The sequence below is a fragment of the Nothoprocta perdicaria genome, unplaced genomic scaffold, assembly GCF_003342845.1.
Source record: "Nothoprocta perdicaria isolate Ctin4 unplaced genomic scaffold, notPer1 scaffold_16, whole genome shotgun sequence".
NCBI classification, from domain to species: domain Eukaryota; kingdom Metazoa; phylum Chordata; class Aves; order Tinamiformes; family Tinamidae; genus Nothoprocta; species Nothoprocta perdicaria.
The window spans coordinates 4,987,775-5,006,882 of NW_020454760.1; the positions used below are offsets into that span (position 1 = coordinate 4,987,775).

The following is a 19,108-nucleotide window of genomic DNA, read 5'->3' on the forward strand; positions in this document are numbered from 1 at the left end:
AAGAACTCTGTTTTCAAGATAACTGCAATATCAACACCTGCTTTTTCAGGTGACACTAATATACATGTACATACATGTATATACATCTTTTCTGTCATTATGACAATGACTGTAATCACGCTATTAACATTTTTTAGCAATTTTCTAAAATATATTAAAACAGAAATTAGCTATCAAGTTCAACATATCCTTACATTGCTTGTAGATAACTGTCTACAGGAAGAAAATGCACTCAAATAGACGGCATGTAAATGGAATGAAGATACAGCTCACTCTGGGAAAATCTTTTATGCTTGTGTATCTAGCCTTGCTGGAGACTGATTTTGCTATAATTGAAAAAAACACTTCCTATGAATAAAAATATGCAAAAAAGGGCAAAAGACTTGCTTCTAAAAACCACAGTAGCATATGTGTTCCCTTCTGAGCTTAGCCAAGTACACACAATAGTCTTTGCTCATTTTTAAGCATTAAGCCTGCATTTACTCTTTATGTAGGTTTAAAGCATGTCATGTGAAGTTTTTTACTGAAGATACAATATATGAAAATGAAAGGTAAAATACCTTAAAAAGTGTATGAAAATGAAACGTAAAATACCTTAAAATTGTAACTAAATATTCTTGTTTTATTTTCTCTTCCACTTCTAAGGCTTAGTTCTTCTAATTCTAACTCTGGATGACTCATGGTAGATGATGCAAAGGAGTCAGTTATACCTGTCAGACCTTAGGAAGTTAAAAGCACTTATAAAGATAACAAATTCTGTCTAAATGTCAAAATAGCCTCTTTCCTCAGCTTTTTTGAAAGCAACTGTCAAAATTCCTGTAACAATATAATGCAGTTTACCTTACAGTGAACTATTAACTTTGGCTGTGCCGTTATGTTTCCCGATTCATCCAATACTTCAACCTGAAAGGGGAAAGCTGTGCCATTCTCAATCTTTAGAACTTCAGAATCTGGTTTTACTTTCAACTGACGAGGAGGACCTGCAAAAATAGACAAGTACAGAACTGTGGTTATATTTTAGACAGTTTATGAATTAGTGGATTTCAGTTCCTGCTTTTTTCAAATTGAATTTGAAATGTCAAGCTACCAAGACTTGGCACAATTCAGGGGTATTGATTTATGCCCAGAAGTGCTACTCTTTTGAAGGAATTTGGTAGAGAATAAACAGGTTTAATAAGATGTGAACATTAATATCTTTAGATATATATATGCCAGAAAAAAAACTTCAAAATTATTCATGATGTAACTGCTTCTATGCAGTATATAGATAGCATTATATCATGTTTTTATATGCTGTAACTGATTAAATTCATCATATTTATCAATTATAAGGTTGCCAAGAAAGATTGTGGAATTTCCTTCTCTGGAGATATTCAAAACCCACTTGGACACAATGCTGTGTAACATGCTGTAATATGCTGCATAACCTGCATGTGCCAGGGGGTTGGACTAGATGATCTCCAAATGTCCCTTCCAACCTTAATGATTCTATGATTTTACGATAATGTGCAGCATAAAGGCAAAGCCATCATAATTACAATCTACATGCAAACAAAAGGAAAAGCAATTTTTGATGGTAATATAAAGATAGTAAAACAGAGGCTATTAAAAAGTACCCACTCCCTGGAATGTTTAATTATTACTTCTTAAAAAGTCAGAAGGAGGGCAGAGATTACCAGCAGAAGACAGACATTCCAAAGAAGCAACAACAAAAGTGGCCATTTTCCAAGAACAACCTTTATGCATCACTCATTTAAAATTTCCATTTCAACCTCACTGCTAGAAAAACAGGAATAGCTGAAAAAACTTTTACTTGCTCCTTCCTTGAAAAGCAGTTTTAAAAGACAAGGATAAGCAAAAGGAGAAGAAAGAGGTGATGAAGCCTCTCTAGACTCCTCCAACTCAAAGATTCTAACAGAGGATGAAGATGTCTTCAGTTCAAGGTAAGAATCATCAATAAATGCACAGTATGATCTGCCTGATGTCAGATTGTTACCTTGTTTTCTAAACATAACCTTTCACACTCCAAAACATAAAGAACAGAAAGAACTGTGAACTGCTGTGAACTGTGACGTTGGAACTTCATTCCAATTGCCAAAGCATTCCCAGCATCCCTATTTTGTTTAGGTAAAAGAATGAAAGAGAACTTGTTCATTCACGAGATGTCTTCTACAACAACAGTAGGTTAACATAGGCTGGTAGAGGTTAATGTGCCAAAATGCTTCAGAAAATTTGAATGATAAAAAGATAACTAATTTCATGGTGTTGGGTTGAAAAACACACAAACACATCCAAAAAAAAAAAAAAAGAAACAAAAAAGATTTCTCAATGAAGTAGATAATTTCTAGCTGCTAGAACAACGGACGAGACTGTTCAAGTTGGTAAGTGCTTCTGCAAAGTGTTGTGTCCTCAGCTTTATTTAGTTTCATTTGGATGAGTTGAAATATCCCTTCTTCTGCCTCATTAAATATTTTTTGGGGGGAAGAAATACTTATTAAGAGGATGAAAAAAAGTTCAACGGAAATACATAGAGTATTCTTAAGATACTTACCAGGTTGCAATCTTATTTTACAAATTTGTGTGTCTTCTTTCAAGCCAGGGAGAGTAACCTTCAGATTAAAGTTCTAATGAAAAGAATATTTTAAATATTAACCTTAATTTATCCATAATCTGTTTGGTTTATCTCATACAGTCATGTCAATCCATATATACATGTGAAATTTCAGAAGCTTATCCAAGTTTTATGCACTGCTAGGTAAACCAAAAGTCTTTTTTCACTATATTTTTTCATGTTACCATGCCCAGAGACATTCAGGTCAGGGTTTGCACACTGCACTACCCTGGATGATCTGCAGTGACTCATGTAGTAATCACTCCTCCTTCTATGATCCTCCTCTGTTAGTTTCAAACTTTTTTTTTTTCTGCAACACTCATTTTTGACTTAATACTATTTTTTTTCCTCTAATTCCTCAATTTATACCTTTAATTTCCTTCTAACCTTTCAGCATGTGTGTTCTCTTGCTAAATTCTTCTCCCTTATGAGTCCCTCTTTATCATCTCTGTATCTCCTTTTCTTTTGCTATCAAGTATGCTTCTATGTCTACTGTAGTATTTTAAAATGAAAAGAGGAATAAATGTGAATATTATTTTCCTTTTTTCATCTTCCTTCTTTTTCCTTCTCCTTAATGCATTCAAAATCCTGTAAGGGAATAGTTTTCTTGATATTATTCATATAACTCTTCCAATTTTCTCTTTCATTTCCCCATAATTTTAACTGCCTTGAATGGAATCAAGTCAATTACTAATTGAATTACTAGATGAAATCAGTTTCTCTTTCTTCTCTGTCAGTGCTTCTGCCTGGACAACTGTAATCTCTGTTTTCTATCCCTATCCAGACTCTCTTCTCATTTTGCATGTTTACTCCTTCAGTATTTTCTCCTTCTTCCTTTCTCAAAAACATATTTTTTTTCTTCTCTCATTCACTTTCTCCTTTCAAGTTCTTTACAGATTCTTACCACAAGCTATTTTTCATGTGGATTTTTGTTCTTCTGCTACTATTTCAAAATTAAGATGTTTAAAATTTCTCTCTCTGGTATTTCTTCACCCTTCTGTTTTTTCTCCATGATTTTTCATTACCATTTTTAACAGTCCTTTCATCATATCAATTAGAGTTCCTGTATTGCCCCCTACAGTTTATCCATTTGAACAACACAAGAAAATGTCATCCCCTCTTTTCCATTATAATTGGATTATTTCTGTCCTGCAAATACCATAAATGACTACTGTTCTTCAACCTCACCAAATTTATATTTTGCTACAGCCTAGCATTTTTGCTTCTATACTCTCTATTTCCCTATCTTCTGTCGCTGCTCTCACCTCTTTCCTTACATGCTGAGTGTAATTATCTACAAAACTTGTAACATTCAACATCCTCCAGTTTTCAATCAGCAGGTATATAGTCCTTCTGCTCTTCGTGCATCTTTCCAGCAGCAACATTATTATTATTTTTTTAACAAAAATTACATTCGTATCTCCAGCTATCTCAGTTCCCAGCTTTGTCATTACTACACTAGGTTGCAAGACTGGATGAAAAATTATGACTTTATCAAGCATATAGAATACTACAACAATATAGCATGTTTTAAAATTACTTTTGATTTTTTTTTTTTTTTTTTGCATTTGTCTTTATCAAAAGCATTCATTCAGATCAAATTGTATATCTGCTTCCACAGTGACTTAACAACTTAAACAGATGCTTAGAATCCATTAATAAAACACTGGATTTGGATGGCTACCTAAGGGACATATATTTGCTACAATTGCTACAGGTGCAAGCAACTCTTTCGAAACATCAAGACAGGCTCAAGTAGTTACCAATGGCCATTCCTACTCATTATCTCAATCATCAGAGTAAAGGAGTTGAATGTTCCCAAAGCTGCTTCAGTGTAAAAGTCATCAGGGTGCTTTGGCTTAAATAATTTCAACATGAAGCTGAACTCTGTATATTTGGTACACTCTGAGACACACACACACCCACATCCACACACACGTGCTCATCTTCTCCCCAGTTCCACCAGCTACCAGAGCTGTAGGAGAGGTAACGCAATTGCTCTGGGCACATCAGAAACACGAAATATCATTGTAAGCATCCCAAGAGGTAGCTGTAGCCAGCAACACAGAGCAAGCAAAGGTAATACTATGTGATAATCTGTCTTACATGGAAATTATTTTTTTGTTGTTTGTTTTTTTTAATAGGTTACTTCAAATTTAAATCCATTAGCCTACCTTGCCCTGGTAACTATTTATACAGCCTTTAGCAGTGACACCCTTAATGATGCAATTTGTTCCTTTGGTTATTTCTTCATATCGTAATGTCAAGCCACTAGAAAAATACATTAAACAAAATCAATTTAAAAATAAACAGAGCATTTTAATTCTCACCTAAAACATATATAACATACTTTCAGATATTCTCATGGAAGCTACTGCAAAAATGCCAGAAAATTCATATTAAATGTATCCAGTATATGACTCAGAGGAAAAAAAAATGAAGAATTACTGTATTAATGTTACAGAAAGTAAGGACAAAAATGAGATAGTTGAATTACCTAGCTTCAAGAATTGGTTTAAAATCAGTTGTCAACTGTGTTGCATGACCAAACTCATCCTGCAATTCCAAAGGAATATTAAAAGGTACTCCAACTCGAAAAGGAAGCTCCAAAAGACCCACTGAAAACTTCTCTGGTTTGCCCTCTAAGAGAAGAGAATAAGACATTTTTAGAATGTATTTTATGTGTTCAGAGGCTTAGTTAAGGCAGCAGTTCAGCTGTAGTTTCTAGCTTCAAAATAAATAGGCTGTTCATAATTACATTTTTAATAATCAAAACCACGGTTTACTGATTAATCCTATTTTTCAGCTTATAGTAACATAAAAATAAGAATTAAAACATAGCAGCAGAAGCTTATGGCATAAAAAAACCTAACAGGCCAGCTTGAATTTCTGGAGTATCAAAATCTATATAGTACCTGAAAAAAACAGACAAATCCTTGTGGACAACTTTTCTTAAATATTTCACTGCTTTACTTCCCTAAAAAAAGTGCAACAAAATATTCTAAAATTTATTCTAAAACTATTCTTATTCTAAAACTATCCCAGATTAAGATCAAGGATGAATAAACACTATTTGAAAAAGAATTCTGGGTACATCTTCCCTGTGAAACCTGGTCCCATTAAACTGTCTCAAATTAGGCACTGAAAAATGAGATGCAACAAATCCAACTAACAGCTGTATTTTGAAGCCTTTGTCATCCTTTGCACTGATCAGTACAAACCACAGTTATATGGAATGAAAATTGCTTGCTCAAGAGGTTGCCAAGAAAAGAAATACTGCTGACCTATCTGGTCGATAAATATCCTGCCAAGTGATTTGGGACTCAAATTAGCAATTACTTTCAATAACCACAGGTGTCACTATCAATAAATTTATTTTGTACAACAGCTGTGAAAAATCATTGGGAAAGAGAAATTAGCCAGAATGATTTTAACAGTAACAACAAAAATGATAAAAGGGACCTCAATGTCTAAGTGTTAATATTTTTATTAAAGTTTACACATGTGTGGTAAAATTGTAAAATTGGTAAATTAACAGTTAAAGAACTGCACTGTCAAACTGAATAATTACTAAGAGAACACGTGTCCTTTGTGAATTAAAAGAACAAATTTGAATTTTTAACCTTAGGTCTATAAATTTTTAACTTAGGTAGTTCAGGTTTAACTGGCATTTTTGACTATTTCGTAGCTTACCAGGAAGAACCATAAAGAGTGAACAACAAATAGTTGTCAAAGAAATCAAATAAATTTTTTCTTGGACCAAAATGGTTATTGATTACAGCTTAGATTTTAATTCATCTTTTCAGGATTTTTAGAAACTATATGCACAAAAGGTCACACGGAGATTGTCTTGCATTTTGGAGTATTTTGGAACAATGAATAACAGTATTTATGGCTGGATCCAAGACAAAATACAACAGAACAAAAAAGAGACTTGAAACGTTCCCCTTTCAAAACCAATGATCATTATAAGCACCAAATCACTTTCTGACTAATGAGGTAAAAATGAGCAAGAGACAGCAGAAGCTGCTTTTGGAAACCCTTGTAATAAAAGTACCAAATCATCAGATTTTCAGAGTACACATTCATTTCCAAGGAAACTTGTCATGAATTTTTAGAAAATTTAGATTTTTTTTTTTTAGAAAGACTATTTAATTGCTCTTTGCCATGCTGGGGGCCATCACAATACTATTGCAAGAGAATTTTAATATACAGAATATAAGTTTGCAACTTTAATTGTTCTCCTTTTACTTTGATGAACAAAAATGAAAAAAGGGAATAAAAAGTTAATTTATGCATTTATTTAGAGAAAAAAAGTATTTCTGTGAAGCTGTAAGAGAAGAAAAATCTTCAGACTCAAATGCCAGATTTTTAGACATATATTTAAATAATTACTCTTTTAAAGTAATGCCAAACATTCCTTCTTCGTCATACAAGAATACTGTGTTGTTCTGCAGAACCTTTTAGAAGAACATGCTACAAAAAATGCAAAAAAAAACCCTCCTATTTTGAGAAAAAACTCCTACAAAATGATTTGTTTGCAGAACCTCTGAGTATTTGGATAAAAAACAGTTCAGTTTTTAGCTACTGAAAGCTACTATTCTTTCTGCATTTTCTAGAAACCAATGCCAGCTTTATCTCCTGAACCAGCACAGGAAATAAGTATTTTGATATTGAATACAAAGAATTTATTTTTCTTTTTCCTCCTTGCAGAAAAAGATTTTTTTCTATTTCAGAAAAAGATTAAAAAAGCACTTAGTGGCAAAAAGACCAAAGAAAACTTCTTTTCAAAATAGATATTGAGAGCCAGAGAGCAAGAGAATATCAATCCTTCTGTATAAGTTGGCCACAAATCTTTTCATCTCTATAAGTAAGCCTGCTCACATAAATGGATAGCTACTGGTTGTAAGACACATCAGGAGAGGTATAATCTGTAGTCAGGATAGGTATTTTCAAACCAAATCGATTTCAGCAGGTGCATAACTACAGATTTTCTTCAAAGTGAATTATGATGTACAAAAACACACAATGAAAACACCTTTAAATCCTATAGGATGTTATATAGTATATTCCTTTTCAAATTTAAAAATGCTTCTCTTTTTTATGGATAGAAAGGGCAACTTGAATGTAATTTATAGTTTATCATTTTTTGTAAATATATGGCTCTTTTTCCCCCAAAATGAAATCTGTTCAGTAAAAAGGAATAAAACTGCTTCAGAGAAAGACTTACAAACAAACTGAGCTGACACAATCAGATAAACGCACACAAAGAAATTAGGAAATAAAATTAAAATCTTAAGAGGAGGAGAGAAACAAGAAACAGGACCACCAATGCTGTACCAGACATGTCATAACTGGGCATTGCATATCTTGCAGTATTCAAATGCCACTAAAATTAGAATCTAAAAATTGTTTTGGAAGAGATGAACAATCATATGCTATTTTAGACTATGTATCTAAACCTATGTATCAATGAAGATATGTATATTCCAGAGTTTACTGGAAGGCAAGAGTAACACGGATGAAGAGGATCATTTTAATTCTAGTCTCACAATTAACATTTTCTGACGGTTAATCCAAAGACACCCACCCATTATAACTGAACAAGTACTTAACTGCTTTGCATAACATTCTTCTTTTAATTAAAAAAGGTCTTTGATCTCAACACACATATTTTAAATGCTTAACCTGCTTTTGAATTAATTAATTTCTCTTTAGGTTATATGCAAGAAAGCTGGCCTGGCAGTATGAAACAAAGTGTAAGCATAATTAAGCTAAGTTACTAATTTTTTAGTAAGTTTGCTTGTTTGTTTTTGCTCCGCATGTTAGGAAAGTTCAGCTCAGAAGAGTTTTTGCTTCCATTAACATTTTAGCTGTTTTTTGAAACCGACTATATAGCAGGACCAACAAAACTGCTATAGGTCAAAACAAAACCAGCTAGATGAAAAATTAAATCTCTTGAATGTACTTCATATTTTCAAATACAAGTACTATTTTATCAAGACTGAAGGTTACCTTTCACTAAAGCACAATTCATTTTGAAATATGACCAACCAAACCCATCATAATTAAAAAAAAAAAAATGGCAGGACTGGAATTTATCTTACCTATGATAGTAAATTTAAATATTTTAGATGGCAGAGGCCTTCCTGCATAAGTGTCTGCATTACTTTCATTCAATACCACTTGCAACTTCAAGGTGTAGTTCCCAAGTTTCTGAAGATTTTCTAAAGAGAAATACAAATACATTTAGAAATAAAAAACAGAATTATAAATAAAGCTAAAATACTGCAAAAGTGAACTCACCCATTTTTTTAAACCAGTATGGCCATTTGCCTCCATGCTGACTGATATGAGAAATTATTTCTTTATTCCCAGTAGGTGCTTAAACAAAAAAAAACAAAGAAAAAACTGCTACATATCATTAGCTTTTATAATAATATTTACAATTCTTCATTTTTCAAGTATAATTACTCCAATTACATGTAAAAATTGTGTCACTTGTAAATATCACCAATATAACAAAAAAGATAAACCTGGGGTCAGAATAACAGTCAAGTAAGTTCTAAAATAAAAACTTCAGTGATGAAAATAGCTTGCTAAAAACTTGAAAAGATGCTTCATGGTTGTCATAATAGCTCCTGAATATTTTAGCACGTTAACTTGAGGCTGAAGACCAGTTAATGCCTCTGGGGCATGGCCCAGAAAAGTTTATGATACTTGTTCTCTTGTTGGTTCTTTGTTGGTAGTCTCTCTCCATCCCTCCTCTACCTGGACTCCTCGTCTTATTCTCTCTCTCAACTTTACCTCAATTTTCAGCCAAAGTTAAGACCCTTAACCACAGGCATGAATTGGGAGTGTATTTCTTACAGCACGACTTTTTTGGCAGTTCATTGTTAAGAGAAGGGAAGTTCTGTGTACGATATGTTTGCTGTTAGTCTTCATATGAATGTAGCACTTCAGTACAGCTGGTAGCTTTATATAATAAGAAAGGTTTGGGGTTTGACCTATGGCATCCCCCAGCTGTCACTTGTAGAATTAATCTATTTTTCACCAGGAAGGGAAGCAACTTGGTGATCAGAAGCAAAGGGCACAGTTAGTTTTGTTTCTCTCAGGAAAAATGCTGACAAAACACAACATTAAAAATACTATGTCTTCTTCAAATTTAGACATCCCAAGTAAGGATATCTATGTTTGGTTAAGGTTGCTTGCAAAACACTGACGTGTCCCCGATCACTCACAAATACAATCTGATAATCTTTATTATGCAGATCCATATCCTTTGAGTCCCAGCCACATGTTGTCCCAGAACCCTACACCTTAAAAAGTGAGTATGCAGAGCAGACTGTTCCTCGTGCAACAAGCACCATTAAAATACAATGTTTTAAAAACATACAGCCTTATAAGCACTTAAAAGAACTGTTTTATCCTATTGTGTAAAAAGGCAACAAGACAAACAACAAGAACCTTTTCAGTCATATTCTCAAGCATATTAAGTAGACAGCCTGAAATTGATATGCATTTCTTACACATGATGGATAGTATAGCTGGAGTATAGCACTGAGATCTTTTTTTGAAATGTCTTTGGAATGCTACATGAAACTCTGACAGGATATTATCCTTAAAATTTGAAGTTATAGAGGTCTATCAAATTTTAATTGAATATATTACACAATATGTGTTCTTTAAAATAACAGAGAATAATTTAAACACACTTAAGTACTTACAATGTAAGACAACCTTGAGCTCAACGAGAAGTTTCTTTGAGCCACCATGGCTTGTACCAGGAAGTTTTTGCATCGCTTCTCCTTTTTTATTCAAAATTTCTATTCTTAAAGCTCCTGTATTTAAATGAAAAAGTGATGGACTTTTTAAAAAAAACTGTTCATAAATTATTGGTGATTTCTCTACATTCCTTTTTTTAACAGGAGTACATAATATGTTTTTAGATTGACATTTCACTTTTTAATATTGGGCAGGAAAAACACAGAATCACAGTATGGTCAAGGTTGGAAGGGACCTTAAGGTTGGAAGGGAAGAGATATCTAGTCCAACCTCCCTGCTCAAGCAGGCACACCCAAAGCATGGAGGCACAGGGTCTCATCCAGGCAGGTTTGGAAAACCTCCAGAAAAGGAGACTCCACAACCTCCCTGGGCAGCCTGTTCCAGGCCTCTGTCACCCTCAAAGGAAAGAAGTTCCTTCTCACATGGAGATGGAACTTGCTGTGTTTCAACTTGCACCCACTACCCCAGTCCTAGCACTGGCCACCATCCAGAAGATTTTGCTGCCCTCCTCCCTACATTCTCCCCTTGGGTACTTGTACATGTTGATAAGATCTCCTCTCAGTATTCTCTTCTGTAGGTTAAACAGGCCCAGCTTATTTAGTCTTTCCCTGTAAGACAGATGCTCTAGTCCCTTAAACAACTTTGTCATTCTACACTAGATCCTCTCGAGAAGCTCCACATCCCTCTTATACTGGGGAGCCCAAAACTGTACCTAATACTCCAGGTGCGACATCACCAGAGCTGAGAAGGGGGGCAGGATCCCTTACCTCACCCTGCTGGCAACACTCCTCCTGAGACAGCCAGGATCCCATTGGCCTTCTTGGCCACGAGGGCACTGCTGCCTCATAATTAACTTGGTGTAAGTTGGGACTCCCAGGTCCCTCTCTGTCAACCCCTAATCTGTCCTGCTCCCTGGGGTTATTCTTCCCCAGGTGAAGGACCCTGCACTTGTCTTTGTTGAACCTCATGAGGTTCCTCTCTGCCCTACTCTTCGACCTGTCTCTGGTCCGTGCAGCTCTCTGGAGTGTCAGACACTCCACTAAGTCCTCAAACTTTCTCAGGGTGCGCTTTGTGTCCTCATCTAATTCACTGATGAACAATTTGAACAGTATCAGGCCCAGTACTTATCCCCGGGGGGGCACTACTGGCTATGGGCCTCCAATTAGACTCAGTCCCATTTATCGCCACCCTCTGAGCTCTGCCTTCCAGTCAGTTCTCAACCCAAATGACTTTCCACTCATTCAATCCACACTTGCAGAGCTTTCCTATGAGGATATTATGGGAGACTGTGTCGGAAGCCTTGCTCAAGTCAAGGTAGACAACATGGCTCTTCCATCATCCATCTAGCCAGTCATCCCCCTGTAGAAGGCTATCAGATTGGTCAAACATGACTTCCCCTTGGTAAATCCACGCTGACTACTCCTGATCTCCCCCTTCTCCTTGACTTGCCTAGAGATGGTCCTAAGGGTGAGCTGCTCCATCACCTTTCCAGGGGTGGAAGTGAGGCTGACCGGCCTGTAGCTGTCTGGCTCCTCCCTCTTGCCCTTTCTGAAGACTGGAATGACGTTGGTTTCTTCCAGTCCTCCCTCACCTCCCCTGCTCTCCATGACCTCTCAAAGATGATGGAGAGTGGCTGAGCAACAACCCCTGCCAGTTCCCTCAGCACTCTTGAGTGCATCCCATCCAGGTCCATAGATATATGGATGCCCAGTTCCCTAAATAATCCCTAACCCAAACCTCTGACCAGTGGAAAGTCTTCCTCTCTCCCAGTTATCTCTCTTATCTCTGGGTTCTGTAGTTTATGGGAACCAGTCTTAGCAGTACAGAGAGATGCAAAGAAGGCATTTAGTAACTCTGCCTTCTCGGCACCCTCCATCACCAAGGCATCCTCCCTGTTCAGCAGTGGACTAACATTTTCCCTAGTCTACACATACCTATTGGTGTACCAGCAAATCTTGTTTCATTTGGTAGTAACTCATCCCCTTCAGGCCATGTTACTGACAATCTGTCAGGAAGTCTAGATAAAAAGCAAAAAAAACCAGGTTTTTTGTAAGTTAAAGATCAGCATAATTTATCTTTACTAGAATGTTAGAATGTACATGAAGCTTTTTTGGGAAAGGAAAAAATAAACCCAAAAACCAGAAATATTTTGAAGTTGAAGGTTTTTCATTTCTCCTGAAATAACGGACACCACTTCCACTTGAAAATAAAACTGAACATTTTTTCTTTTTCTTGAGGAAATACGAAAACCCTTATTAGAAACTTCCCAAGTAAACCATTACAATTTAGAGCTTACCTTGCCATTTCATCTTCTATGTATTTTTTAACAGCTTTTTCAGAAACTGTTCTGTCTAGTTTTGAAATTGGAATAGTTTTCCTTTCCGCATACAATGCCTGAGGTTCCTGAAAAAGTTAGGTCTAGTTATAAATAACCAGATTACAACAAATCAGAGAAGAAATACCTTATTATAAAGGGACCACATAGGTAGACAAATACTAACAAATGCTACCTACTGACTCTGCAGTTACTGGGCTAAAATATGCTGAAAACACCCTGGTTAAGAATGGAAACACACCATGCAATTGGACCAAAGCAAGTCCAATTGTGATATTTTAAGTAATATGCAAATTTAAATTAACCACATGATAATGTGAAATATATTAAAAACAGACAATTTGATTTATTTGATTTTTTTAGACTGCCAAAGCTCCAAAATATAAAATAATTTTAAATGTATATTTAAAAATATAAATATATATATATTTTAAAAATTATAAAGAAGTCTGATCCAAGATTAAATTTAGAGATTACTCAGGCATATAAATCATTTTACATTTGTCTTACCAAAGCAATCTGAACCTCTCCTCCAGTAGCAAATATATCCCCATCGTGGTCTCCATACAGAAAAAAATTCTCAATAGTTCCATAGAATATTGGGAGAGTCTTAATAGTTTTCACCTGTAGAAAAATGGCAATTAAATTTTATACATCACTTCAGTATCATAAAACCCCTTCTGCATTTTACAAGATTCAAATGCTTTATTAATGGCCCTCCTCTTCAAAACAGGCCAAAAACCACCAGCATCAAAAAAACCCCACATCTGTGAGCAATCAACTTACCAGCTGCCCAGTTTTGTATGTTTTCCCATCCCACTCTATGGCAGAGTACACTGTCCAAGGGCTCTGCATCCTTTTGGATAGCAAATCAGTACGTGTAGTTATTCCTTTATATACTGTGAATTTTATCTGTTTATCATACTTCTCATGACAGTCTTTGAGCCACAAAGCAAATTCTCTATCAATTTTCATTCTCTGCTCCTGTAAAGCAAGTAAAAAAAAAATACATACAAAATGTGAATCTGAATTTTTGAGTATGAACAAGTACAGGAGTACAGCAATACTATGTATTCTCCAATGCAGAAATAGTAACACTGCAGTATTCCTGGAAAACTATACTTTAATTTTAGCCATAGAGTTATTCTTATGAATACAGTCTTTTGAAAAAAGACTAAATCTTATTTTTCATTTTTAAGGTGCCAGCTTTACAATCCTATAAAACAGAGAAAAGTGACTGCTACAAAGTGCAGTGTAAGTATCTTAAGGTGAAAGTTCTTTAGAAAATGAATAACAGACAATGATAGGAGAAATGATCAATGAATAAACATTACTATATCATATTCATTATATTTCACCATGAAGAAACACACACACACACACACACACACACACACACACACACAAATGATTACCTGTCCATTGAAGATTCTTGTGAACAGAGTATTCTTATCTTTTAGCTTTAGCTCCAAATCCATGAAAGTGAGCTTGTTTGTGCTGACCTGAAACTTATCATTGGTAAATAATGCACCAGAAATTCTGTTGTAGCACTCAATTGGTGCTAATCCCCTCTTCTTCGGAGGAGTGCACCAGTCGAAACTTAAACAAAATAAGAAAGAAATTAAGTCTCTTATTTATAAAAAGGATAGAGAAAACCATTTCAACTGCAGAAACAGGTATCACTTACTCTTCCACAGTTGTGTATGGTATTAATCTTCCATTCCAAAAGCATTCAAAGATAGGCCTTTTCCCTCTGGCACCCTTCTCTACTATAAAGCAGTCATCATCATCGTTGTCATCATTTAATTCTTGATTAAAGAGAGATTCCATTAAGAAAAATCTTAAAATATGCAGTGTAGTGGCATACAAAATAATAGTTCAAATGAAGGATTATCTATGCATATTAAGTTAGGCACAGTAACATTATACTTGATTATCAAAACATATATTTACCTAGAAGCCTGTACTTCTTTTTCTTCTTGGAAAAAAAATTCTAAGAGAACAACTAAATAAAAATTGTAAGCACGGACTGAATCATACCAAAACGTACTAAATTTGCAGATTTTAAATAATTTGAACAAATATTACTTTATCTCTTTAGTTTCAACTGCTGTTCTTATAATACCCTAAAATCTTATCACAAATGCAGAATCCATTTTATTAAAAAAAAAAAAACAGACATACAAAATCATTTTAACTAAATTTGCATCTGAAAATTCAGCAAGATTGAATAAAACAAATTTTAAACTTAGGAGTAATTCTAAATGTTGGGCAGTACAGAATTCTCATGTTATAATTTCTAGAATCAAACTACTGCTGCTCCACTAGTTTCCTGGAGTAAAGACCTAAATGTCAGATGGGAATGTTTCAATCAGGTTGCATTCCATGAGAGCTTATGGTTTGAAATCAGAGGGAATTACGTCAAAGACTTGGTTTACACAAATAAGTTAATACAACAATTTTAGGATGTAAACTTTTCTATTCTAACAAACCCCAGTTTAGATTATAATTTACACTTCAATTCAAATTGTTCCACTCATCTCTTGTATAATCACTCATTATTTTCTCTTTCACTAAAACACTTAAGAGTAATGGGATTATTTATAATACAAGATTGACATCAATAAAATCAATACAATGTTCCTCAAAGATTCTAATATAGAGATGAAATCAAAAATTGTCTCCACACTTTCTGTGCATGTTTCATAGATAATTAAATCCAAAATTATTTACACATATAGTATTTAGAAAATCGACATGTTTAAACCAGCATATTTAGTATGCACTAATAAAATAAACAATGAAGTATTTCACTTACTTGATGGAAAGCATGGATCATCAGGGTATGTTTCTTTATCATAGAGGAAGGGATGGTATCGAATAATCCCTTCCACTATACCTTCTCCTTCAACATGTGCCTTAAACTCAAAACTATCTGCTGCAGTATTTATATACAAAGTCTGCATGTCATCTTTGATCTCCCTCAGATTGACAATCTTTGGTACTTTTCCTTTTTCAAACAATGAAATCTAGAACAGAAATAAAACAAATAATTGATTTTTCCTTGCACCAAAAAGACTAGTGCAATTAACATTTGTGACCCTTGTATAACTGCATTAGAAAAATGAATTAGTCCTTGTATCACAATGATAAATAACATCACTTTGCAAAAATTAAATTACATCTCTTAAAATAGTAGTGCAAACTGCATAATAAAAAACAGGTACCACATGGATTAGGCTGCCACCAAAGAAGAGTTTTAATCAACAGATATAAAACTTACCTGAATATCAATGTTGTTGAAAGGGCCCACATCTTTCACTGTAGCATTAGTTTCATTTCCTTTTGGTCCATGGATATAATAATGATAGATATGTCTGAAATACATTTTAAATAAAAATAAACCTCAAAAATGGAAATTAAAAAAAAAAGAATATTCAACTTCTTTAAAAAAATCTTTTTAAAAATCATGTTTTTCATTTAAATTTAACTGGTCCATTGCATTGCTATGGGCCCATTCAACTCCATGGCAACATGTATATGTCATTCAGAAAAGACATGGAAAGGGAGCAAGTGATTCTCTTTCCCTTCAACTCATCTCCTTCACACATATTCATTGCTAGGGTCAATTTTTCGCTGCAGTGATCAAGCCTGTTACAAATTTGAAGGTTATATTTAAGCAAATAAATAAAAAAGATTGTTAAGTGGCTGCAGATGTAAGCTCTTCCGACCATTAGAGATTAAAAATAGAGCAAAAGCCCATGCCAGATACTAAAACTGATGTCAACTTTGTACTGATCATCTGAATAGTAACAGAAGTGCTTAAAAAGTGTATAATCACCATCTTAACATTATTCCCCACTTCCAAAAGAAGTCCCGTTCAATACAGGCAGCAAAGCCACGGATATGACCTGCATATCAGAAATGCTTTCCTCCATGTAATCATTATTTTCTCACGGCACCTGTACTCATTTCAGAAACCTTCCGTACTGCCACTGTAAGCTAAATGAATCTAAATGATCTTAACTTTGGGGAAACTGAGAAATTTCAATCATTCCCTTTACTTCACGCTTTCAGCCAACTAGCCAATTCTTCCAACTTCAGAGTTGAGTCCTTACAGAACCACAGAATGACTGAGTGATTACAATATTGATTGTTAATAAAAAGACACTCTGAATTTCCAAGTGGTGGTTTGCAGTAAAATAGTGTGTTATACAAACCATTGGGACTGACTGTACAAATAAAATTATATTTACCTACAAATGCTTACTATTCTTTGCTTCTGACATCCAGCCCACTAAATGTACCCCAAGGAGAAATCTTAATTCTCAGATCAAAGTTCCTCCTTGTCTCACTGATGAGACTTGAAGCAGACCCGTATGTCCAAAACACATAACATTTTGCCTATGTATCCTCTGGACCTCAAGAGGTGTTCTCATGGCCTTAAGGAATAATATTTTTTGGTTGTTCTTCCCCCTTCCTCTTTCTCATTGTATCTGAGAAGACCTGGGGTCTATGCCTATTAGAGCAAGTGGACTAGCCTACTAGAGCAAGATGAACCTGAGACGATGCATGTGAGGCAGAATGCACTGCATGATGGTGTGTGGAGGTATCTGAGGGAAGGAATCCAGCTGAAATAATGCTACAGAACTTGTAATAGAGAATTTCATCTCAAATAGAAGCAGTTCCATCAGGCCAAGAGACCCTTAGAATGAACAAACCCACATGTAAGTGTGGGTAAGCATCAAAGTAGCAGCAGGAAGCTAAAAGGGGAGCCAAGCTACTCGTAAATATAGACTTTCATATAGTTAAAAAGAGGTTCAGACACAATGTGCCTAAACAGAATGGCAAATGATGTTTCATATATTAAGATATCCATGATTTGCTAGATTTCAAAATTGGACTATGATTTCATAGCTTTTTACATCAACAGATAGATTTACCATCTTAAAAAATAACCTCCACAGGTATCTGCAACTCCTGCAGGCCCATTGATGAAACTACTGGAAAACGGTAGCTTCAAACAGTGTTCTCCCTCCTAAACTACAATGAAGCAGCAGCTTTTTTTAAACTATGAACACAAATGATGATACTAATGTTGGGAGCGTAACTTTAAGAGTAAGAGTCTACTATGTTACTACTAAATAATAGCTACACTATTAAATCGCTAATTTAGTTATGGCTACTGTGAATATGTTAATTATTAATAGTTACCGATAAACACATTTATTAATAACCTCATTACAACTAAGTATCAAACATCAAGCAAAACTGATACAGATGTTTATAAAAATGTTTGGTTGGTTTGGGGACCTGTATACTTGTGCTAGTTTAAGAAAAACAAATACTTACCTAAAAAGCCTAGTTGAACATCAGCATAATATATTTATGAACAGCCTTAACAGGAATAAAGTCAAAAATGAATTACAAAGAAACAAGTGATTTATAATAATCTGATTTTGTCACTAGCTCACTTTTAAATCAAATACAAATCACAAACTTACGCCAGCTGTCTTGTCCAAAGATGAAAATAGTTTTTCAAATACTGCATATGATCTGGTTGTACACCTGTAATGATAACTGCTGTGAAACTCTCTTTATCCCTTTCTTCTAGTATTAGATTATGAAGAAATCTTTCATCATCACTTGTGATGTGAGTAGAATCAGATGGCTACAAAAAGAGTAAAATAATAGGAGTAGGAATGTAAGCTGAATTTCTGAACTCCCTTCAGTTTTGAAAGGGATTAAAAATGTAGCAAAAAAAGAATGCAGAACATACGATGATAAATATCACAAAAGACTAATGCTTCATATAAAAGCTTTCAAATTAAAGTTAGTTAACTGTCTGAATCTGACATCCTTGATCCAGTTCATTTTCAATTCACTGTCTTTATTGAGTTTGAAACAATCAGTCCAGAAATGCATTAAATGTTTAATGTGGCATTATGTGATTCATGTCCTCATCCACCAAATGCTATCACCATGTATACGAGATAGATTTTTTCCTGAGGCAATTTCTTGAATAGATTTTTATTTTAAAATGGTAAGGCTGTTTTCTAGAAAAGAAATGGAAGTGGTAGAAACATTTTGGATGCTGGACAGAAAGGGTAAGTCCTCAGTTACAGCTGAAATATCCAGCAAAATCGGTGAAGATTTGTGCAAGTGCTGGATTTTGCTGGCCTCGTTTGACTTTCCCCTCATATGCTGGGTATTTCTTCTCTGTAATTCCACACAATATTTATTAATGAGCCCTGTCTACTTGGCTAATATAGTGTGATAATTTTATGTTTCACATGTAGCAAAACAGTTCTTACAAACATAATTTTAGTTGTTATTCTCAACCTGCTATGTTGAACTATGGTATTTCTGTCTTTTAA

General features: G+C 34.6%; 1 protein-coding gene across 1 annotated transcript in view; it reads right to left on the reverse strand.

Moving 5' to 3' along the window:
• The window catches only part of SMCHD1 (structural maintenance of chromosomes flexible hinge domain containing 1), a 62,520-nt gene that overhangs the window by 31,359 nt on the left and 12,053 nt on the right, over positions 1 to 19,108 (reverse strand). Inside the window, exons 8-23 of the mRNA XM_026035504.1 lie at positions 18,236 to 18,402; positions 16,015 to 16,108; positions 15,550 to 15,760; positions 14,419 to 14,539; positions 14,147 to 14,330; positions 13,518 to 13,715; positions 13,242 to 13,355; positions 12,693 to 12,799; positions 12,331 to 12,413; positions 10,339 to 10,452; positions 8,918 to 8,995; positions 8,719 to 8,838; positions 5,109 to 5,253; positions 4,786 to 4,882; positions 2,552 to 2,624; positions 841 to 980 (exon numbers count right to left, since the gene is read on the reverse strand). Coding sequence (XP_025891289.1) covers positions 841 to 980; positions 2,552 to 2,624; positions 4,786 to 4,882; positions 5,109 to 5,253; positions 8,719 to 8,838; positions 8,918 to 8,995; positions 10,339 to 10,452; positions 12,331 to 12,413; positions 12,693 to 12,799; positions 13,242 to 13,355; positions 13,518 to 13,715; positions 14,147 to 14,330; positions 14,419 to 14,539; positions 15,550 to 15,760; positions 16,015 to 16,108; positions 18,236 to 18,402 — 2,046 coding nt within the window. The remainder of the gene's footprint in view (positions 1 to 840; positions 981 to 2,551; positions 2,625 to 4,785; positions 4,883 to 5,108; positions 5,254 to 8,718; positions 8,839 to 8,917; positions 8,996 to 10,338; positions 10,453 to 12,330; positions 12,414 to 12,692; positions 12,800 to 13,241; positions 13,356 to 13,517; positions 13,716 to 14,146; positions 14,331 to 14,418; positions 14,540 to 15,549; positions 15,761 to 16,014; positions 16,109 to 18,235; positions 18,403 to 19,108) is intronic.